Raw genomic sequence first — 24,846 nt, forward strand, 5'->3', positions numbered from 1 at the left:
AATCTACACGTTTTAACATCACATTGTTCAAAAAGGACTAAGCTCTATGCATGGCTTCAATATATACATACGATGCTTGTACATAGCTGGCACTTCTATTAAAATCGATATAGGTTATACAATTCGTAATACATTGCACACAAAATACCTGAGTACACATTTGATTATATGCGGGTGCCGACTAACAGTGAGTATAATGCACCCCTACAATTTTCAAACTTTTAAGCGCTACATCAACACATTTCCCAGCTTGTGGGACACAGGGGCGCATGTGTATATATATATATATATATTATACACAGTCCATTTTTGTTGCTGTTTTAAATAGCCTAAACTTGGCATAAGAGAAGTTTACATGAGCACCAGATTACCATACCAGGTCAGATTAATATTTTTCTTAAGCACTGAGAAATTGAGTGATTTGCTCAAAATCACAGGATTTTGAGCTGATGTTGGGACTGGAACCTGGTTCCTCATTAACCATGCGAGCAGCTGTTAGGCCACATCTCTTGCATGTGCCAGTGACCAGACTATACTGACGTTGTTTCCTGAAAACTGTATCTAACAGGCTGCCTGGAGTACCGGCCTAGGTACAGCTGGCTGATTACATCCTGCTCACCAGATCGGTTTCTTCCGGGGCAGAGCAAGGGGCGGTATCTTCCGGGACGAGTAAGACAACCGCATTGCTTTGACTGTTCAATCCTAGCCAATCAGATAAGTGATAGGGCAGTACGCCCTTCAAGCCCCGCCCAGTGCTGGATTCCACCTGTCAATCGCGGTATCCCAGCTCTCCTATTGGCTCTCCGCGCCGCCACTCGCGCCGGTCTCCAGGAGTCCTTCTATGTTGAAGTCAGCCTGGAGTCGAAAGCTAAATACAGACGGTCGGATGTTTGAACCCTTTGGTCTGGAGGTGGGAGGTAAGGCGCGTGTGCTGAACACCCCCGAGACCGGGCGTGTATCCATGCATGAGAGGCGAAATGACAAGATGCAGTCCTCTCAGGATGGGCCAGAGGAATGAATGGGTTGTGGGTCATTTAAACATTAAACTAAAAATAATAATTTATCTGAAAGCGGTGAAACGAAATTAGATGCCTGGAAGTGTCTCTGGATCAGACCCTCCCCCTCTCCCCCCATATAACTATTTTTCCTTGGCTTAGAAGGAGGGTTCATGGGGTGCTTCTGGTTTCTTCAGCACCTCTGCTCCCCCTTAGCTGAAGTTATTTATTTTCTGGGTTGGCTGTCCCCCACCCCGATGCCTGCCAACTCGTCCACAGTTGGAAGGTGTCAGCCCCCCTTTCCAGTCACATTCACCTCTAGCCAGGAAATGCTTCCATAGCAGCCAAAGGGACTTTAATCATAATACTAACTTTTTTTTACAGTGTCAAATATCTTAATTCTGCTGTTTTCAAGTGTTATAAAAATAGACATTACTGTTATCCAGTTTATAGTACTCCATTTACCTACCCCTGAAGGATGGAATGCTGAGTGTGCAGTATGGGGTATCACAATCACATCAATTTGTCAGTGACTCGAGGAGCCATGCTTTTTTATTATTCTCCTAAAATAGCATATTCTACATTCCCTTTGATGGAATCAGCATCTGAAACATCTGACCACACCCTCAGTGCACAGTCAGCTGCTTTGCTGGTATTCGCTCTCTCCACTTGTCTGTTTGTAAACTGAATCGGCCTAAGGCACTTCCTAGCTGAGGAAGAGCTGGCCTGGTGGCTTGAAGGGTTGTTGTTCTCTGATCAGCTGTTGCAAAAGTGATAGAGGTGCAGAGTTCGAACAAGCATTGGCAAAGCCAATAGACGTCTGCTTTGTGATCTATTGATGTTGCCGTTGGTGTGCAATGTAGCTACAATTTGATTTTAAAAAAGAGAGAAAAAACTTTGACGCGGCCGCCCATGGCGTTTTGTGGGTGTGTGTACTTAAAAAAAAATGGGGCACTTCGTTTTTCTTTTCTTTTTATATACTGATCCGAGTTAGATTGATAGCTTAAAATAAAACATGCAACAGCATTTTTTTAGGGTGGGGGAAGCAGAAGCAACACCTGGCAGAGGTGGGGGGGGAATGTCAAAGCAACACAGTGGGGGGTCAAACGGTGAAGCTATAGGGGTGACCGCGGTGGGACGCTGAAGCAACACAGGAGGGATGTTAAAGCAACTGTTGAGAGGGCTGGAGGGGATGCGAAAGCTACAGGAGGTTGGAGGGTGTGAGCGAAAGCAACTTTGGGGTTGGGGGAAAGGAACACAGTGACCACGGGTGGGGGAAGCACACTTGGCAGAGAGAGGGGTCGGGGAAGCAACCGGGCACGAGCAGGTGCAGGGTGAGAGACTTACATGATGGATCAGAAAACACACACTAATGAAGATCTTCACACAAAAGAAAAACAAGCATTGGCATAGCCAATAGGTCTCACTCTTGGGACCTTATAAGTATTTAGTTATGCAGCACAATATCCTTGGTGCAACAACATTAACTGTTGCATGGTTAAACACTTATAAGGTCCCAAAGGCGAGACCTATTGGCTATACCAATGCTTGTTTTGAAGATGTTAATACATTCCCACATATAAGGACATCTTTGTTATAGGCTGGGCTGTTACATATGGATTTGCTTCTCATTATTGCATACTTTTGACTAGCTGTGTTATTTTATACTACAATGTACATACCTTTTTGAAAAAATTGACTTAAACTTGAGTTTAATTATCTGTGTGGAACGTGTGTTTAATTTTTCGAAAAAGAAAATACAAATACAATTTTAAAAAAAACTTTGATGCCCCTAGTGACAGTCGCCGCACGTGCTCCCCCCGCCATCCCACCATCGGTCGGGATTTGTAAGGGATTTTTTCTTGTCAACTACCTGTATTTTTTTTTACATAACAAAAATGTTTGTCTGTCAGGACGTTTGCAAGCTTTCGAAAAATAGCAGAAGAAAGCGTTTTTCTAAAACTAGGCCTGCATGGTGAAATTGAACCAAGGTGCTTTTTAGGTGGTCGGTTCTGTTGCCAAAAGTTGTTTCAGAAATTTCTCTTGTAAAACTTCCTTTGTGTGGACAAGTTATACTCCGTAAAAGAAGTCGGGCGAAGTTGGTAAATGAAGTATTCCACGGTCGATTAGTTGTTAGGTTTTTTGTTTGTTAGGAACGAATTGAACCCCACGTGGTCCCGTCCAAGTCTCACGGCTCCTTCCCTGCAGCTATTTATTGAGGGTTTTTCAGCTCAGAATCCCCACACAGGTGCATGTACAGCTTGGCTCATTGTCACTAGTGACAGTATATATTTAGATATTCTATACGTTTATTATAAATACTATATATTTTCACTCTATAAAATGTCCTTACTGTGGCTCAGCACTTCTTATAGTCCCAAAATGACGCACTCATCATGGGCTTAAAATGATGCTGCACTATTCGGCTTATTGCTTCGGGCCAGGGACACAGCACCTCCAGAAGGGGAATCAAGACAGCGGTGCTGCAGCACCATCTAGCAGCGGTCAGTAACAGCAAAACGACTTTAAAAGGCCATCTATTCTGGTCTCGGGAGCACTTCATAGGCAACATAAAATTTTGCGTGGTGTTGTGAACTTGCCCAGTTCCTGAGGCAAGTTTTTTACGTGATTGAGCTGGCATGCTTCGAGAGGGGGGAAAATGGGGTATTCACCATCTATTTTGGTTGAAAAAAAAGTTAGCTATAACTAGGGTGCAGTGTGCCTCTCACACCCTTAGGCTTCAGTGTCACGACAGCAGATGCCCAACTAATAACTACACCCTGGTCAACAAAATGTAAACCTCAACAGTTAATTAAATGCCAAGTGTTACATATTGTTGGGTCCATTATAATAGACATTTCCACTAAGATGAAGTTTGATTCCCATGACAGACTTCTTCAGGAACAGTGAGAGCATGAAAAAGCAGTGCTTTGAGTATACCTCAATTAACATATTTAAAGCATGTTTGGGAAAAGGCTGGTATATGTTCTTGGTTTTCCAAACCATGCTTTTCTTTCTGTCTGTTCTCCAGGCATAGAGGGTTGAGGGGATTTTCAGATTGAGACAGCAGAATTTTTAAGTGTTTGACATAGCACGATAAAAAGCTAAGACATGCAATACACTAGTCAATTCCACAGATTTACAAAATTAGTAAACAGTTGTATGCCCACAAATATTACCTCCCCAGGCATCATAATCCTATTGAATAGCTGCTTGCCACAAAACACAAGCAAGCCCTAATACTTTTCACATGACCCTTTACTCGCTGAGGATGTGCACTTTCTACTGAGTCAACTTCACAAATAACCAGGGTTGGTGGTCTCACCACCATGGTGCAATGAAAATATGAAATCCTATAAAGTTTTATGATTGTTGTGTAGGTACATTGGGCACTTTTTGCACTGCGGTACAGACAAACTCTCCCTATTAGATAACTGTAAGGGAGTAAAGCGTAATGGCTTGCTATACATTTGAAAACAATGTTTTCCTGCCAATAACTAGGATGCTTGCATTTGAGATAACTGAACCCTCTTTTGTTATGGTTTAAGCCAAGTTTCAGGGTGCTTAAATGAAGGAAAGCAGCTGACCAAACAGCCAGTGAAAAACAGTTGCGTGCCTTGGGCGGGAGTTGTGGGAATGTGCAACAGAACCAGACGACCGGATTTCTATTGTTGACTTCCCTACTTGATTAAATCGTGCGATCCTTGGCAAATAAATCCCTTCATCTCTCAGGACCTAATTTCTCTAATCTGGAAGTACCCTAGAGCCAAGCTAATTCAGTGTTACAAATTAACTAAAAAATGATCATTCACGTGCTGTAGAGCAAAGCATCAACTCAGACTGTGGGTAAGTCAGAGACAAAAAGGCATTAGCGGTGACCAGTTGGTTAAGCCTCAAGCGTGAGTAGGCAGGCATCTCTCGAGTACAAGAAACACAGCCATTTTGTCTTGCCTCTCAGAGACCATCAGCCCTTCAGCCAAGAACATTTGTATGTAATTATCAGTGCTAGAATCTGGGGAAAAAGCAAGAGTTGTGCTCTTCATCACGCAGAACGTTTGATACACCCCTACTAATAGCACCTTATCTAGTCTTGAGAGACAACCACACGCTGGAAAAAAAAAACACCAAAGTGGTGCTGAGACGGTGGGGTTCTCCTAAAATGCACCATTCACTGGTATTCACAGGCTCTCTAACATAGGAGCTCTCTCCTTCTGACAAGTGCTGTGCTGTCTCTTTTAAAAAACAAATGGTAGCGCCTGGAACGAGTCCGACAGCTCCAGGCTCTTTAAAGCACATCACTTTTCTTCACATTAACTTCATTTATTAGAAGGGAATCATATTGCAAGAGCAGCTGCATTAAACCACTGCATGAATGCAACACTGAGGTACTATAAATTATTGTTTTAACGCTGTGCTGCACACTAGAGTGTGTTTACACATGCCGCCCGTGCAATGGCGCCAATGCGGCCTACAGCACTGAAAGGGTTAACGCAAAGGCTACTCTCAAACGCAGGCACGGTTTCCGCTGCACCAAGGTCTGAAACCACCGCGAGTTAAACAAGCATTGGCCGCACGGCCGTGAAAGTGACGCGGCCGCAAAAGTGATCGCGCGCTGCGCTTAATGAGCATGACGGAAAGCCAGATGGCGCCTCTGCTCATAACGTGCGCGTAACCGAAGCTCTAGGCCGGCCATGGTAGCATTTTCTGAGCCCACTTACTAAAAGTCTCGCCAGAGCAGCGCATGCGCTGGCTCAGGCGAGACCTAAAAAACAAGTATTACTTGAAAAGCAAGCAGTGGAAGCAGCGATGCCAGCCTGTCAAGGAGATTGTAAAGAGGCAATCCTGCTTGGGATGAGCAAAGTCAAGATTGACAAATTGGGACATAAATTAGAAGCAGGTAAGTAAGAGTGACAAGGATAGCCAATCAATGGTAAGCAATGGGTGGTTTCCAAGCTCTTCTGTGTTCTTGGGCGGTCACATTATGCCTCACAACAGACCGCGCATGTGCTTTCTAGTTGGCTCAACCAAAAAGCAACATTGTTTGCATCCTTTAAGGATCTTACCCATAGACCAATATTTGTATGATGTATATGGAGGATCTTGTTTGTTTGTGTCTGATCAACTACTCTGAGTAGTCCTGTGTTTTGCCGCCGATCATCCTTCTGCGTATAATTCACCAATGAAACTAGAACTAGGACAAGCACAGAAACTCACATCAGTAGGAGTAAAAGATATTGTCATCAAAGCAGCTTCTAATGTCTTCTTGCCAAAATTGACATTAGAGGTAGCCTGGAGTTTTGCCACCTTTCCGGACACATGTTCCACATGTCACGCATCACATGGGCATGATAAACCTCTAATTATAGACACAATTAATTTCTGTGGTATATTAGTTCATCTTTATTTAATGTGTGTTTTATGTAGTGCAAACGAGACCCCAAGGTATCAGAGTGCTTTACATGAGCACCAGTTGCGTTACAGATGGACAATTTCATTTTTGTTTTTGTTCCTTGACCGCCCTAGCCATTAGGCCACATCCTCTCCCCTTTATCTTTAAAACCAAGCTTATGTTGCGGTAAGATTGTCCTAATGAGTTATTTTTAGTGAGATAAAAACATAGAGACATGCGGGATACTTTAAGCAGTGAATGGTTTACTCACTTAGGTATGGTACTCCATTAATACAGATTGTTGACCCATATGCAGGTGCCATGTGGATTACTAGTCCCAACAGACCTGTATGTATGAGCTAAAAAGATAAAATTATAGGATGTACTTAATAGTAGACCGCTCTGCGAAAGTGAAGAATTGGGTAGTGCTTACCGTAAATATAGGTGCCAAAGCTTTGTGGGAAGAACCTACGCATGTATATGGGCATCCAGGAGCTTGGGGAATAGAGGGGTTGCCTGGGGTTCAGAGTACTGGCAAACTTCAGAACAACCAAATGTCTGAGCAATCACATTGAGCTATGAGCTGAAATGTCCAATGTCTTGGGTGGGGCATAGGTATCTCTTCAAAACCTCTAGAGAGCAGATTGGAGTTAAGACTGAGCGGGGAGGCTGGGCATGGATGGATATTTGACCAAACACAGAGATCTGGGGTGCCGAGGGCCAAGTCATGATACTGGATACAAACTTGAAGTTGTCCAAAGCACCAAGACGAGGAAAGCTAGGAAACCAGACACGAAGAAAGGAGCTCAGACAGGAAGGACAAAGGCGAAGCAGGGAACCATCTGACAGTCCAAGCCAGAGTGATTGTGGTGTCAGATTTTACCTTTTTTTAAATATGGCATCCAGATTGATGTCAAAACATATTCGTTCATAGCAATGAGGCGGGCTTGTCCCTGTTACAGACAGACACATTATTAAAAAATAAAATCATCTTTAGTTAAGGGCTTGGGCAGCTGTTTATTTCTTTTTCTTATTTTTCTTTTCTTCATTTTTACATTGTTGCTTTGCTTGAATACTCTTTATTAACTAGTGAGCTGCATAGTGTCGTAGAGAAAACCTTTTTATTTTGCATTGAACTTTCCCCTTTGTTTACTTTTCTGGACTGTTACCAAAAGTGTTGAAGTCTGGCATACCCTAGAGTTAATACTTATAAGCCGCTTTCCACTAACATGTCCGTCTCCCATCTGTGTCATTAATTGCTTAAAGCACATCTAAGAATAGGAAGTAGCAAGCTTGGATTCTGATTTCAAGCCACATATAAAAAGTGAGATTAATCAGGGCTTCTTCAACTCTAGGCAACGATAGATCACTAAATGTTCTAAACAAAATGTTCATCTTGAAGTATTGCTTACGTTTCTTACTGTACAAAGAGTTCTTGTTCTCCATGCTTATTTATTTTTCCTGGAATTTGAGTGTCTACTTTACAATGGAAATTATTTTATTGTCTCAGTAGCAGAGGGTGCTGTGCAAAGCGGAGTGTGTTCTGGGTAAGACGTGATTACAGAAACCAGGATGCTATGGCGAGGAAACCTGTAGTTAATACAGTACACAGCGCACTTGTTCTTTCAGAGCACAGGTTTACCTTATGCGTATTTACCTTTGAGGTACAAGGAAAACAGGCAAATTGCCCAGTATCACACAAAACTTTGGTCAAGTGCCACAGCCGGGATTACCACCCGGGTCCCAATTACTAAGACTATGGGCCAGATGTATGAACACCTTTTCCCATAGACCCAGAATAGGTAACACTGTTTGATACATCTGGCCCTAAGTGTTATACGACCACAAGGGCCACAATTTACTTGCAGACCAGGATGAGATTAAATGATATTAAAGTCAAGGTGCACATCTGATAGTCATTGATGGTGCTTTGCTGGAGCGCAGCTGCGGCACACTGATTTTGATTCTAATATTTGCTTCCTAGTGACTCACTTGGAGAGGGGTTCTCTTCCACCACAGATAACAGGAAGCAAAGCATTGTCTTGTATGAATATATCATTACTTGCAACTTGGCACATCTCATGCCTCAGAACTTTTGGAGTTTCTTTGACGCACAATTTGAGGCATAACTGAATAAGTACCCGCTTTTGCCACAATGCCTTAGGACACCCTAGAAATAGGAAGCTCTGTTCAGAGCAAAGCTATCCACTGGAATGGTGTTCACCTTTTGGATCCAAAGTGTGCAACATAACCATTAAATGACACTGGTTAAGTTAGGCCAGCCGATCCATTTAGTGTGCAAAGCGGGGATGAGTGCACCAGGGGCTATCGAGCCCCTGCAGAGCAGGGTTTAATCCCCACAGAGCTGTATTCTTTTTAAAGTCAGAGGGCATGAACACCAATTATTTGGGGGATAGATATTCTGGTTACTTAAGGCCAATAGGCAATGATGTTGCAGCACCTGTTTTGCAGATGGACCATATTTTACGATCATTCCTGTTTAAACTTTTTGAAGGTTCCACTGTTAAATTTTGAAATTGCCACATCTTCAAAGTAAGGAATAGAAAGTTAGTTTTAGGCGTTGAAATCCTTCGCCTTTTCTCAAAGTTCCTTGTAAGATATCTGTACTCTTCCAATTGCCTTGCACGTGTCACAACAACTAGGGCCCTTATGGGTTGAGAATTAATGGGAGAGGATTTCCACAGTACCGAAGAAGACGTATTGGCTGTTTTTATCAGTCAGTTCACAATCGCAGTGTCTTCAGAAAAAGATTGCTCAGAACCAATGAGCGAACAAGTCTGGAAAGGGAGGGAGAACAAGCACTAGATGGCTAACTTTCTCCTCAAGCGGTCAAGCTGTGATCAGGAGGGGGCAGGATGCAAGGGTTTGAGGTAGCTAGCATAGAAGTTGAAGCTACAGCAGACTTCATGGACCCAAAGTGGACACCGTTTTGTTCCTTATGTGTCGGCCACAAGTAACATAAATAGTCGAGTGGCTGTCTAGGACTTTATATCTTTGGTCAGTGTCCTGGTCCAGAGGTGTTCCAAGTGCCAAACTTTTACCTTTCTGTAGGTAAGGCTCGTCTTCATTCTGCTTCTTCTTGCGCCCTTATTGCTGGTGTTTCCTCACTGTTCAGTGCCCTGTGGATTTCCCACCAATGGCTGTGCACGGAGCATCAGTGCTTCTTTGTAGAGCACAGAATTGCCGTCATCTTACACTTGCCTGCAGGGCAACGAATGAGGTTCTTGGTGTTGATCCTGGTGTTGTTGCAGTTTTTCACTGCTAGAACGCGAATTCATAAGATGCTGGTTACCATCCAGAAGATAATCTCAGAACTAGGAAGCATTATCTGTTTGGCATCCTACAGTGGCTGTCAGTCTTTGTCTTAAGTTAGGTTTTGAATGGTTGACCATTGCTGCTGTTTTGGCCTGCCGTACTGTTCTTTTGGATGTAAGCAGTCCACCCGTACTTCATTTAATTGCAACTCCTCTGACTTGCTCCATTCAGCAGTTGGTTGTGGTTTATTATTTGTTGTGTTTTTTTTTTCTGTCATCCTGCAAGATGAGGTCTAGCTATCTAGCTGTGGTGATGCTGGTTGCAGTTCTCTTAACTCCTGGATTGTACTGTAGTTCTGATAGCGCTAGCTCTATAAGTTTCAGTTGTGCAAGTTGAAGCCCTGCACAACCCAGCCTTGTTTCCTGTTTTCATTATCTTCAGCGTGATATCTCCAGTCCTAAACATTCAGTTGTATGTTTTGGTCCTCCAATAAGGTTTTGTGTTCAGGAAGGATTTCTGCCTTTGCACCGCTACTTCGAGAGAGCATGCTTCTGTAACCTGTTAGGCCACCAGGATAGATATTGTAGTTTCTGGAAGGGGCCACCTTTATTTCAAAATCTCTTTGAAAGTGGTGTACAATCAACCCCTACTTCCAGTTTTTGAGATGTATTCAAAACCCATGCTCAAAACTACACTACATAATTCACAATCGAAGAATCTACAGTCTTGCTAATCCAGCAAATAAAGCATCCGGTCAGAAGCCTGTACGGCCACCCTCCACCGGAATGCTGATTGCACACCCATGCACAATATTTTGAGAAATTATGGGTATGCACAGATATTAGGAGAAAGATGAAAAGTATCCCAAATCTGCAGCTTACATTCAGACAACAAAAGAATGCTAAGACAGAAACTAAAAAGAACTAGTGACTGGGAAGGCGCAATGCTTCTGGGGCCAGGCCACGATTGGTTCCCATCCAAATTGATGAAAAAACATAAAATCCTTTGGCATACTCACTCTTAAACATACAATAATTCAAACTTCAATTTAGTCTCATACTTCCATACAAACAATTTCGAAATGTATTACTAGATACTCTCCTAGTTCTCTCGCATGCTGTTATCCAAGACTTTACACTTGTTATCGGAAAACCTCTCCCACCCGAAATTGCTCTTGAATATTTCATTTTTAAACCCACTAACATCCGTGAGGTACAGGTGCCCTATATATGAGTGTCCAAATGAATAAAAAAAAAATACAACAACAAGATGCTCTCGAACAGCCGTTTCTCCAGTGTGATGGCCATATCCTATCCACATGAAACGGCACCCAAATAGTAAATGCTCTACAATGGCACAAAAATGGTGGTTGGTGCTGTACAAATGTGTATAACAAAACATATGCTTCCCATTAGGAAAACTGTTGTAAGACACAATTTTGAAGACTACATTTAACTATAAAGGCATAGTCATTTCAAGTGTCAGATTACTACGTTCATCTTTTGCTTTAATGTTATATTTGTAAGTGTTCAGCACAAAGTGATTTATTGGTGCCGATATTCCAGTAGTTAATTGATTTGTGAGATACACCAGTTAAATGCTGGGGCTAATTAATCTAGCTCAAAATGTCCATTGTGACCTATATATCCGCTCGGTAGAGTTCTAGAAAAATAGGTCATATAGTTTCTTGTGGGTTTACTGCTGTTCTGGCCACAAACGTTAAAATAAGCTATTGAAACTCATTACCCTTCCGTCAGTCTAAGTGGCACAGATCACTGTGCTTTCCTCCATATCCTACTAAGAAGCCCATCTTCTTCTTTTGCCAGACGAGACACCAAGACTCGCCTGGCCGAAGCCTACAGAGACTCTAATACTCCCTCTGAGTATTGAGCTCGGGAAGAGGCAAGTAAAGACTTCTGGTGATTTCTCTTTCCTGGGCATAGGTTTGGATTCAGGAGAGACTGCTGTTCGTGACTGTAGGGAGAATGGGAGCAAAGAAGGACATTTTGTGATGCCCTCATGAACTCAAAAATGTGAAAGGTTATTGATAATGTTTCATAGATGTTGCAGAGCTCCAGGCAATCCTGAATTGTGCCTCTGGCCAACCCTTGAAATTCCCATTTCCCTTATAGATATTAGGCAGTGACCATGTGGGAAGCCTTGAAAAGAATTAACTTCCGCCTACCACATATTTCTCTTAACATATCAAGTCACTGTTTGATTAAAAAGGATTTTAACCAGAGAGTTGTACTGATGTTTTTACTATTTTTGGTGCGTTTGCAGACCACCTTCAGATTGTGTCATAAATTGTGTCAATCTGCCCTCAAATATTACTATGTTGAGATATGCCAAACTATCCCCTTTTACTAGAGATGATCTGACTCTTCGGCCGCTTCTACTGATCTCTAGTACAAGATTCACTAAAGCTTTTTCCTCTTTTAATAACCGGAATGCGTCTGCTCTTAAAGTGCAGCATCTTCCAAGGTCTTCCATTATGACTAAACCCTTGAATGTGTTGCCATGGTTATTATTGTTGCCAACCACTGTGAAGAACTAGGTTAAAGCATCGGGATGGCAGCGCCACTAAGACTCTGCTGCGAGAGCGCGTCACCAACACTTTCTAAATCACAGGACAATTCCAGTTCCTCTGCTAGGTCTGATTCTTACTCTGACAGCATCTTTTCAGCTTACAGTAAGATAACTGTGTGTATTTTTCCTGGCTTGGCCACTGACGTGCCTTTTGTTGTACTCATTCTTGTGATGGAACATGGTCCACCTTTCTGTTGCATTTGGCTCCCATCTTGATGAATGTTGAACCGGCTTTCCGAAGATTCGTGCCTTTCTGACTCAACACGGGACCCCTTTTATGAACCTGTTTTTGTAATCCAGTACGGATATCCTGACCGTTATGAATGTCCTCATTACTTCTGCCCTTAAGAAGCCCTCTCTGGACCTCTGTGACACACCCTGTCCTCTTCCGAACACCTCCATTGCCTGCCTCTACTAATCTCCAGGTGGGTTGCTACTGTGCAAGCAAGGATTCAATTTACCCAGTGGGAGTCTCGGCCTTCAGGTTGGGTTTTATCCAAAGAGATGAAAAGACGTAGTGCTGACAGTAGACAGTGACAAGTTGGTCGCCTGAGGGAAATGATCATGCCCGATGCTCCAATTTGTTTTTAAATATGATGTTCCCAAGAAGTTCTTCTCCTGCTCCTTGCATTTCAGACCCATCTTCTGATCTGTAAAATACCCAAGTGCTTCTCACTCTTTCTCACTTAGTTTCTTCGCTCTCTGGCTACACTTAACTTGTCCCATGGGTTCTACTTGATGCCCCGCTGCCTCCTAAAGTGTCTGGTGACCTAGGTATAACAACTTCTCACTCTGGTTAGGTGATCAGGTGTGTACCCAAAAAACGGTATACTTTGATGAAGAACAGTAGCTTTAACTGATGCTGAATTGTACCTTAAAACCCGACCGAAGCAGTATATATTTCTCTTTTTTCATTCAAGCCTGCCTGACGGCACAAGCTGTCTGTTGCAAAACACCATTAATGGGCTTGCCAAGAACTTACAGTGGCTTACAGCCCTCCTGTTAGATGGTTACTGTCACTCTTATTTGCTTGCTTCTTATTTCATGGCTTTCCTTGTTCCAGCTTGTTCATCTTGTGTTTGTTTCTCCACTGAAGCATCACCTCTTCAATTACCTTCTCTCTGACTGGCTGGCTTCTATCCTTCCACTGCTCACTGTTAGGGAACAGCTTTTCTTCTGTTGGCTTAAGCACTCTATGTTCTTCCTGCCCCCAAATTTATTTTTATCCGGCACACTTCAAGATACTTTGTTGCTTGTGCTTCTTCCCCTGCCCCTCAGTGTTTCTCTTCCTTGAGCTCCTTGTTACCCCCTACGGCCACGGTCTTATTTGTTTTGCTTTCATTTTTTGTGGACAGTGGTAGGACCAGCAAGCAAATTTCTTCTGACTCCCATGCTTTAAAAGACAGTTTATGGCACTTCTTACTCATTTATTTATTGATTAGTTACCAATCCATCTGGAATCGGTAAATATAAAAAATTGTGTCTATGTGATTTTTGTAGGTGCAATTGCGTAAAAACACATCCACACACGTCAGCACGCATGCACTCGCCTATAAAATGATGCTTTGACCACATCATCACACTTAAAAAAAAAATATATCAAAACCACACTCCCTCTTGGTAAAGAAAGCGGAGCACACACGGGTTACCAGGTAAGCTGCCTTTTATTGAAACCATCGGCATGACGCGTTTCGTTTCTCCAAACTTCCTCAGATGCCGCCAGAATCTAAAATGGTTTTTCCAGCTCACTATTTAAAAGGAAATGCCTCTCTCTGATTGGTTGAAGCACCTCTGACACAGTCACCCAGGGATTGGCCCGAACTCAGCACTCCAAGTCCGTGTCGAGCAGATACTCTGGCGTAAGTACTAGCCCCAGTGGGCGGTGTCCGCTCTTTCCCCAGTACGTGCCTTGATCTTATTTTGTGGGCAGTAAACAGCTCTCCTGGTCCCTTACCCCACCGCTGTGAATCCGAAATCTAGAGTTCTGAAGAAATTCTTTCTTTGCTTCACACAGGATGTTTGCTGATGACCTCTGCTACCTTCCAGTGGGACTGTGAAGGTGTCCTGTATTTGTGGCTTCCCGAATACTTTGTAGCAAACTTTGATTCAGAATGCAAACTTGGCCTTTCAGCTTGACTCCGTAAACATGACAATCCTTTTTGCAATCTGCATGGTCCACAGTCACTTCAGAAGGACGTAGTATCAAGTTTAAGTGTAGGACTCTGGCTTTAAGAATTTCTTTTGTCACTATTCGCTCTCTGTGCTCTTGTGCCCTCCACTAGGGGGCTGAATTGTGGGACTTTCCAGTTTTCCCATAAGCTTCTAGACACTCCCCTGCATGCATAGCCTGACTTCCAGCCATTTGGACTCTACTTGGAAATTGCCATCCATTCCCAGTCCATGCCGGCTTTTGTGGAAGCTAGCCTGCTCATTCCTGAAACTCTATTGCCTAGAATTCCCTGCTCCCTGCTTCGTCTCCACCCCTGCAGGCCAAGGATGGGTGGAGAAATCCAGTTCACCTGTGGCTGGCTGCTGCTAGGCTGCTCACACCTGATGCATTTGGTTCCTGTGAGCTCTTTTAAGCCCCAGGATCCCTTCATTCCAACGTTGGTCATGGTTGCTGTGTACCAGTGAGGCCGACCCTTGTTCCCAGGGTTTCCTGAGCTTTAGTTATTTCTTGACTCCTGAGCTATAGCTATCCTTGTTCTTGAACTAGCACTGCCTTCAGTGTTTCCTTGATTCCTGTTCCTGAGCTATAGTATTCCTGCTTCCTGAATTAGCACTGTCTGCAGTGCTACCTTGACTCCAGAGTTTTAGTAATTCCTGAACTAGCACTGCCTGCAGTGCTACATTGTTTTCTTGACTCCTGATCCAGCACTATTTTAGTAGACACTTGTAGCCGCGCCTTCTGTTTATCCTTTTCCAGTCCCTGCCTTTCTTCCCATTTGCTTGGTTCCAGTTCCCAGTTTGTTTTTCTATTCCTGCTGTCTTGCTTCTATTACCTTGTATTTTTGTTACTTGCTTTCTGCTAAGTGTTCCTTGTGATTTCCTTCCTTTCCTGTTAAGCTCTCCACCTGGCCTGCTCCTTGTCATTCGTGCTTGTGTTTAGTTCTACCCCCTTGCTGTACCTGTTTGATCGCCAGGATCCGTGGGCACAGCTGAGTAACTAGTTGTTGTTTCTTGTTCACTGTGAATATTGTCTTTGAGTCTCCACAGACCCTGCCTTTGCATGCATATCCAATATGTGGGTGTTTGGTGTCAGAATCTGTTATAGCAACTGTGGGTGAAAAACTTACTGAGTTCTAGTCTTACTGTGTGGAGCTCCCGAGGGCTTTACCCTACATTTCCTTCATTGTTTATGTTGTAGTGTATATATATATTTTGCACGTTCCGTTCTGGGTGTAGTTATTCTGAATGCTAAATCCCCTCATGAGTGCCCGTCCTTTCTGAGTCTTAGCCATCTTGTTCCTTTGTGCCGGCTTACCTCTTTTGATCCCTTATCTCCTCTTACTCCCTGTGTGATCCTGGGCAGTGCTGTACTCCTCTTTCTGCTTACATTTTCTACCCAGTTGCCAGCCTTTGCCCAAGTCCCTGACTGTGTTCCACACATAGTCCCGGACAGTCCCTGACATTTGAAGACAAATTTAAGACTTACTTTTACCTTGGGATAAACTGGTTGTAAGGATCTCTGTTGTAAATGAATAGAAGGCTCACTGATACCTAAGGGTTTGTTGGCTATGTTTGGATAATGATTGGCTAGTTGGGTACAGTGTTCACGGGTGGCTGCTAGGCCTTGTCCCGTAAAAATCGATTAAATTAATATTGCCTAAACGGTGGCATTACAAAGCGGCACCTGTGCTGTTTGAGAACGATAAGGTGTGGTTCACTTTTGGGTTCAGATCCCAAAGGCTGCAAACAATGTGTTTTTAATAAGATTTTTTTTTTTTTTAAAGCTGGCACAGCAGCAGAACGTATTTATGCTTTATAGGAGAATTAGTAAATCCCAGTAACTGGAATGCTGGAGCTCTGTTGGCTACACAGGGATCACTGTTGGCACTAAAATGTAATAACCTGAAGTTACCGACTTTCCAGTGCCTGTCACTGGCCGCGGAGGGAAAATCCACCTCTGACGCGCACTCCTATGTGAGCAAAATATACCAAACCTAAACGGAGTTGCCTTGCTAGGCTATATTATGGTAATTACGTGAGAGAACGTTTGGATCTTTGATTCTAACCTAAGGGATCTACTCCTGCACTCTTGGCATGTATGCTGCATTAGAATCCAGCACGTCTGGTGGTGTTGCCGTGCAGTTCTTAAGTTGCACATAAAAGTGAACCTTTTCGATACCAGTGTAGTTCAAGTGCATGCTAAGTTCCTACGCATTGCCCCTTCATACGAATGTACAAAAGGCAGAAGAGAAGCCCACCTCCTTAACAAGCATGGAAAGATTTGTTTTGTTTCTGATTTCAACCTAAAGTGTGAAGAGTACGGTTTGTGTATGACCGGTCTCGAAACCTCGCCTGAAATGGGTGCATACCCTGTAACAAACATGCTGATTCATGGTAAAATTTGGATTGATTTTAATATGTGTACAAGAGCAGAGACAACAACTGCACCCTTTCAGCACAACGCCTTTCTGGACTCCCTCAACTATCTGCCACCGGCAGAAACCCCAGTCCGTTCCCTATGCTATCCACCACATACCTAGTTACAGTTTTGCGGTTTCCCACAAAAACCCTTTATAAAGAAATGCCAAAAGAATACAATTTCTCGTACAAACACGTGAAAGATCTCTACAACCATAAACCGCCAATAAAATCACAGATACACAAAGTTTACACAAAGTTTACACATGCACAGACATAAAGACTTATCACTGCATCATGCCAATTTTGGGCATGACCATATCAAATTTATTTTCGTGGCACAATAATCCTCTGCTACTATGCCGAACCTCTGCGCCTACCCTCCACCAGAACCACATACACCTCTCAGAGGAACTAGAACATCGAGCACAATTATTAGCACCAACTTCAGCATTAACTAGAACATCCCACATTAGAACATGGTGTACTCCCAGCACCAACCCCTCCCATCCCAATGGAATTTCAGCATCCAGTAACACATTCCTGTCAGCCTTTTCACATTCCCTCTTAGGCTGATAGCTGCCACTGCAGACATATACTTTGTGTTGGGGTTTGTCCTTACTGAGATATAGAGCAGTAAGAGTTAATACAGAATGCTGAGGAGCTAAGAAACTGTTGAAGGAGAGCTGCCGTCCTGCCTGGATCTTGGTGGAGGCTTTGAGATACAGTTAAACCCTTCTACCCCAAACTTAATTCTTCACCACGGTTTTTGCAAGGGGAAACTTTGACTTAACACTCTTCCTAAAATCAACACTATTCCTCCCTTTACCCTTGAGTTCCTCTTGAACAACCTCCTGTTGTTTATAGGGCACGCTGATTCATGATTTCTTGCATCACACTACATCTGCCTCTAAACCGCAGGATACAACAAAGTATATGACTTCTTAGAAAACAGAAAAGACAACATCCTGTTACCAAATGAACTACAGTCCTGTAAGATAGAATTATTATTTGGAGAGCTCTATTCAAATCAACGTTACCACTGTGCAACATTGCATGGTGTTCTTGATGACAGTAGTAAATGTCTACATCTGTCGTTTGGCGTTGTGATGAAACACGTATGTTCTTTTGTGGGTAAATGCCAGCGGAAACCAAAGATTTCCTGATATGAGAACTAGAAAATGGAGGTTCGTTATCAAAAACAATTACTTTGTAGCAAATATTCCCCGGGGAAAAGTTTTATCACGAAACTCCACAATCGCATCCGCGACACTTCTTGCACCATCCTGAGAGCTGCCCATTTTAGTAGTGCCTTCTGTCATGAACAACACCACAAAAGGGCCAATTATCTCAGTTATATGTTGTCTCTGAGGACTTTAGATCCATCAAAAGGTTTGGCCTCAGCCTTACAGACTTCAGCCAATTTGCCTCTATTCGTACAAACAACACAATCACTGACTGAAGCATCCATTCAAGAATCCATTGCTATCCTCCAAAACCCTTGTCCAATAGATCTCTTTGTGTCAGACATCCATAAATGTTCTTCATGAAACCGGCCAATCCATACTGAGGAACTGTTTTATCTCCACCTATCAACATGCCTTTCTCAACTACCAAACTACCTTGCACGTTGAGGAAATTATTTCAATTCACCACAAAGCTTTCTTTCATCAAGCTAACTTGACCCAACATTCTCCAACACCACCTTCAATCCTAAACTGAACTCCATTTCCTTGAACCATTCCTGCTCTGAAATGCACTGAGTACCATCTACACTACCATCACACATGCCATTCAATGTACACGCAATCTTGTACTCTCCCTCCTTTTATCCCTTGCGTACAATGGTATCCATTGCATTCTCCCCACTCGCAAAATGTTTAGGACACTGACAACATATAGTACTCTGACAGTGTTCTCTTTCACCTTCCCACAGGCGGCATCCTGCTCACACCCCACTCAAACATAGCAATTTTCGTTTACAGTTTACAAAATGGCTCCTTTCAAATGCATAATTCTCGACAAATTTAGTACAGCTTTAAAATATGGACCACTTTTGTTTTTTTGGACTTCATCTATATGGTGTGTCCCAAAAACTCAACATTGCTGAGGGAAAACGTATACTTGTTCAACCTTAATATTAAGCCACAAACTTAAAACCTACAATTTATGGCCATGCTTGCTTTGTGTGGTCTTTGCCATAAAAGAATATTGTCCTGAAAAGTTTGTAATCTTGTAAACCCACCAAAGTCTCCTTCATCAAATACTATTAAAAAGTCACTACCTATATTGCGCACAAGAGTCGTCCATCATCTGTACATTCACACCATCCACCGCAAATGAGATGGATGAGAATTCAGGAAAAATTGGTTTCGGAAATTAGAGGTAGACCTACTGACACTAATGCCGTAGTTAGGAAACCTAAAAGCAAAACAACCATAGGTGGCTGTGTGATTTAAACACATTTTTACTTTTTCGTAAAGATCATTTTACTCAATAAACATGACCTCTGATTCATTTTTACACATGGCTACATCACCTTTCAAGCTTCATTATCATTTCAAAGAAGAGAGTGATACTAACTATCAATTCTGAGATGCGCAAATTCTTAAAAACATTGTGTTCAATCTAAAAAGAACATACAAATATTAAAGCATAATTAGAGTGGCAAGGAAAAACATGTGATAGTGTTCAACCAGTCCTAAGATTGGAGAGCCAGAGCATGACGTTAACAGACACTCCTGGGACACAGTATGGGGGTCCAGACTCATCTAATATGGACTTGAAGAAAATATTTTTCTCAAACTTAATTAGACCTTCTTGGAGGCTTCCAGTGATTTTATCCATCATGGAAGAAAGAGCATTGTAGTCCCTCTTCAGTAACAAATACCTTCTTGAAAGCCCTTGGGTATTGGGATCGCCAGTTTGAGAGTGGTCACAAGGCATCAGCCTCTTGCCGTATGTCATTCTTCAGTCATAAAGACTTGTTCGTCGTGATCAAAGATGAACACGACCTCCTTGTGTAACAAAGCCAGAACAAAAAGGTAACCTCAGGAACATTATTTACATTTCTTTTTATGAACATAGAGCTTTACAGAGGTACTTTAGCGATTCTGGTTGTCCCGGTCAAAGAAGGTTTTCTATACTGTATTTTATGGGAATTATAAGGCGGACTGAATGTCACTAGCACAGAAAAGGAAGAAACTCTTGCAAGTGGGTGAGTCTTCCTGCGGTAATTATGAATTCATACAAAATGAAAAACTCACTAACAATATTTCTAGAGGTCGTATACTCTTGGAACCATTTAGTTAAATGTGCGCATTTCCTAGATGGCTAGACAGAGGAGCAAGGAGAGAATTGTTTCTGTACAATTGTCTATTCCATGTAATATGTGAACATGTACAGATTCCCAGGTGTGTCAGTTTCTGTAAGGTTAAACTCTATACAGGCCATAAAAAGTAAACTATAGAAGCCATAGTAGGTATCATTTGACAGAAACAAAACAAGTGATTATTTAGAACTTCTGGGTATTCAAACCTCTATTTGACAAATGCACTCTGAAGCTAAAGATATCTCTCAGACTGCTTTGGACACTCTCTCCTGCCCCATCACAATCGTTGCTTGGGAGTACGCCAGGAAGTGTTAGGTTGTCATCCCTTTGCATCTTTCATTCCCAGAGGGGTGCACTGAGATCTGCGTGTAACACAGTACCTCCTCTTCTATGACCGTCCATACCTAGTGCATGGCTGCTGCAGAAGAAGGCACATTGGAAGCAAGGGTCAGAAATGTCTCCAGTCTGCATTGTAGTATTCTTTACTACTCCAGTATTGGCAGGCGTGAGTGTTTGTGTACTGAGTTGCATTTAATGTTCACTTTATGGTTTGCATGGCAGGTGTGCGTGCTATAGTTAACTTTAACTTTTTTTCCTAGTGAATTTCTGCATTTTTGGATGAGATAAACATTCCAAGTTCTACAAAAATCACTCCTTCCACAGGTGACGGAACCCTGGTTCTCATGGCGAGAGGCCTTACTCAATGTTGTAGCCACAAGACTGGCCCAAGGCCAGTGATCCGTGGAAGGCCACGCCCCACTGTTCCTTCCACTGTGCTCAGAGGTTTCCAAGTTGTAGCCTGATGAGGTTCTGCCATCAGAAACCCTGTGGTTTCCCCACCTCTAAATGGAACATGGGAACTGCGTGTTTAGCAGTTCAGGAACACTACCGTTTGATGACGATACTCCCACTCTCCCTAACTTTAGATGACTCCTACTACCTCCAACTACTTGTGGATAATCACAGAGAACTGACATGAGACATTCCATTTGGGAGCTGTTGGTAAGCTCTAATGACTGCAACTTTAGTCTAATCAATATTTCTTCCAATACGTGATTTCAAATGAACTAACTTTGTTGTTCTAGTGTGATCATGAATTTATTAATTCGATTACAAAAAACCAGTTATGATCCACAACTTCATGTAATATCTTTGATCCTATGCGTTGTCTGTCACTGGACCTGTATCCTTTGGTCTTCATGAAGTCTGTTCCCAGTCAGGAAAATTAAGCCTTTCATTGTTGGGTAATGTTTCTAAAGACATCTGTTCTGCGGTATCAAATTTACAACATTGAACTGCTGCCTTAAATCTACAGGTTCTGTTCTGATTCTCCATCAGTGATTAAATTAGTGAGGTCACCAGTTGTCTTTCTTATTTGTGGTTGTAGTTGCGTAACTAACCCTAGCTGGGGAATTTCAGTTGTTTAATTAATTCCTCATTTTCTACTTTTCACTATTTCACTTCTTAAATTATAGCGTAACAATTGCTCACATGGCACTCTTGGAGGATTTAAATGTAACATACACCACTTTCATGGTTTTGCCACTCTTTATATTCCATCTCCACCCATATGTCTTATGACCCGTGGTTTGTTTTGTTACTCAACTGACTTATTTCTTTTTCTATATTGTCTTATATCTTCTAAAACTTTCTTAGGCGTTCTCAGACTTTACTTTTAATTTCTGCCTTTTTTGCTCAGCTCATTTTCTCTTTTGTACATTGTCTTAGTCTTGTGTGCCTTTTTAAGGCAGTCTTGAAAAGATCTGCCCTCTTTATTTCACTGTGCTTCTATCTTATTCTTTAGCATGTCATAGTCTTCAATACCTTTCTCAAGCTCTTATTAACACACTCTCACCCCTTTTCTCTTCCTTATTAAATTGCCTTAGCCTTCTGTGATTCCTCAGGCTCCTCAATTATCTCCGCTCTCTTTAGCCCCTTTCCTCATACTTTTTATATTGCCATGTTTTGATCAATGTAGCCTTTTTGAGACCTTTGCTAAACTTTCCTTGGTGTTCCATGCTTATCTGGTAATCTTGCCTGTTATTCTCATTTCTTCTACTTTGCTTAACTATTTCTACATCTCTTGAGCACTATCTGCCTTTTCTCTTTGTCACATCCATTTTTCATCCTTAAAACTCATTCTTCTTTCCCTTTTTACTCACCATCTCTGCTGCAAAACAATTCTCTTCTATATTTAGGTTACATAACATTTCTTCTGTTACACTTTACCATCTAAGTCCTTCTTGCCCTCTCCCCTTCCCTCGTTTATGTCGCTGTCCTCAAACTCATTGGCGACCCAAACGATTAGCAATGGGATTATACCATGGCTGGGTAAACACTGCTTAGTGTCCTGTCACATCAGGAAGTGCATGTTGACTGAACCAATGTTACACGAGTAAGTTGGTAACACAGACCTCTTTTCCTGGTCCTGTAATGTAGCAGCAACATGTTTCTCCAAGTATGTGTTTCACTGCGCATCTTTTTGCTTAGTAGGAAGTTTGGTAATTTTGTACTAATGCAGTTTTTTTTACTTAGCAACTCAACTTTAGCGACCGTGTGACTCTCTTTGGCAATCTTAGAGCGCTTATTTATCTGTTAGCATTTCGATTTTTCCGTTATTTGTAGATGGCAACACACCGGAAGTGTTCAGGTTTCCCTATATCTTTTAAAAAACAACACAATTGACCACGCATGAAATGCCATTGTGTATCACATTTATGTATATACCTCAATAAATGTTCTTTTTCCATGAAATACCATTTATTTGGTGCATGTGTATGGAATTAAAAGCTACTGGTAACTGAAACCAACCTTATTTTTTTCTTCTCTTGCTGTAGCCATAACAATATTGATAGGCTCTCTACCAATAATCAAATTCATTTTTAAACTTGCATGCTTCCAGTTGGAGAAACATGTTGCACAGTCAGAGTATGCATCAGTAACTATACTACTTTTTATTAGCCTGCTTATAAGCTTAACATAATCTATTACATTTCTTTAAATAGTTTTCTTGTTTTATTTTAGTATGGCTGACAAGAACAGTGCCCTGAAATGCACATTTTCAGCTCCTGACCATAGCACAACCCTCCTTCTTGGACTTGCAGCACTCCGGGCACAGGGCCAGCTCCTCGATGTGGTTCTTACTATAAATAATGAAGTTTTTCAGGTTCACAAAGTTGTTTTGGCTGCCTGCAGTGACTACTTCAGGTGAGCATTCCACTGGGGATCTTTTAGAGAAAGAATTTGATGTTGCTTCGTGTTGTTTGATTGCCTTCTTGACACAGCTGTTACTGCTTTGAGGTTTCTCCTACATTTTAGTGTTTTTTTTTTTTTTAACCACAGCTGAACCTGTTTACTTTGGAAGTACTAGAATGAAATACATTTCCACTCCCAATTATGAAAATCTTTCTCCTCTGGCACTTTCATGATATAACCTCTTATCCTGCCAGGTAGAAAGATCTCGAGAAATATTTAGTGTGCTGATGACCAGTTGCGTAAGCATGAAAAATAAAGTCCTTCAGTGAAAAAATGGTGTGCATTGATGCACCCTCCACCTCTCCCCATGCTTGCCTGGTTTAGTAAGGTCATCGTCAAGCTGTGCTGTTCCATGAGTCTCCCATATTATGTCTGAGGGCTTTAGTGTTCATACAGTATCGGGCTGATATGCAAGTTCTGCACCTCTGTCTTTCATTAACTTGCTTTGGGAGGGGTTTACTGTCACTCCAATAGCCGGACCTTGTCGTGTCGGTACTTTCCAGCTGTTGTTCGCTTTACTATCTACTTTTTTTGCTTTTGCTGCCTCCACTCTGAAAGCTTATACTACATATTTCATGATTCCTTCTGTAGAATGTGGTCCTAGAATGACCTAATACCCCAGAACTTCCCTGGTTTGAGTAATTGATTTTTGTTGACCTCTCATTGGGTGTTGATTAAGTTACCAAAGCCGGTTACAGTTTTTTCTGACTAGAGTATATCCTCTATTCCTGCTGTCCAAGTGTCTTTTGTCACCTTATCTCCTCTAAGTCTTCCAGTGCAATTTATGTTTCTTCCCGAATGTTTGTATCTGCTAGTACTGACACCATTGTTCTATTTTTTATTTCTTGCATTATCTTTCATTTATTTAGGGGGCGGGCTTGTGCAGCATCCCTGTTACTTTCTGCTGCTTCTAAACACTTTCTGGATAGGATCTCTCTCTCTCCCCCCTCTCTCTCTCTTCCCCCCTCTCTCTCTCTCCCCCCCTCTCTCTCTCTTCCCCCTCTCTCTCTCTCCCCCCCTCTCTCTCTCGCTCTCCCCCCTTTCTCTCACTCTCTCTCACTCTCTCTCACTCTCTCTCGCTCTCTCTCTCTCTCTCTCCCTCCCTCTCTCCCTCTCCCTCTCCCCCTCTCTCCCTCTCTCCCTCTCTCTCCTCGCTCTCCTCTCTCTTCTCTCTCCTCTCTCTCTCTCTCTCTCTCTCTCTCTCTCCCCCCCCCCCCTCTCTCCTCTCTCTCTCTCTCTCTCTCTCTCTCTCTCTCTCTCTCTCCTCTCTCTCTCCTCCCCCTCTCTCTCTCTCTCTCTCCCTCTCTCTCTCTCTCTCTCACTCTCTCTCCTCTCTCTCTCTCTCCTCTCTCTCTCTCTCTCCCTCCTCTCTCTCTCTCTCTCCCTCTCTCTCTCTCCTCTCTCTCCTCTCTCTCTCCTCCCCC

At 42.5% G+C, this 24,846-nt stretch overlaps 1 protein-coding gene across 2 annotated transcripts in view; it reads left to right on the plus strand.

Annotated features, from left to right (window-relative positions):
• The first annotated feature begins 809 nt into the window (after positions 1–809).
• The window catches only part of KLHL26 (kelch like family member 26), a 42,351-nt gene continuing 18,314 nt past the window's right edge, over positions 810–24,846 (plus strand). Inside the window, exons 1-2 of one of the 2 annotated variants that reach the window (XM_085637569.1) lie at positions 810–917; positions 23,192–23,374. In XM_085637569.1, the coding sequence (XP_085493695.1) occupies positions 23,193–23,374 (182 nt within the window). In that variant the 5' untranslated portion in view covers positions 810–917; position 23,192. Of the gene's footprint in view, positions 918–960; positions 1,026–23,191; positions 23,375–24,846 lie in introns of those variants that run through there. The other variant, XM_085637568.1, reaches the window with a different exon arrangement.

This window comes from Triturus cristatus, chromosome 12, assembly GCF_964204655.1.
Source record: "Triturus cristatus chromosome 12, aTriCri1.1, whole genome shotgun sequence".
Classification (NCBI taxonomy): Eukaryota; Metazoa; Chordata; class Amphibia; order Caudata; family Salamandridae; genus Triturus; species Triturus cristatus.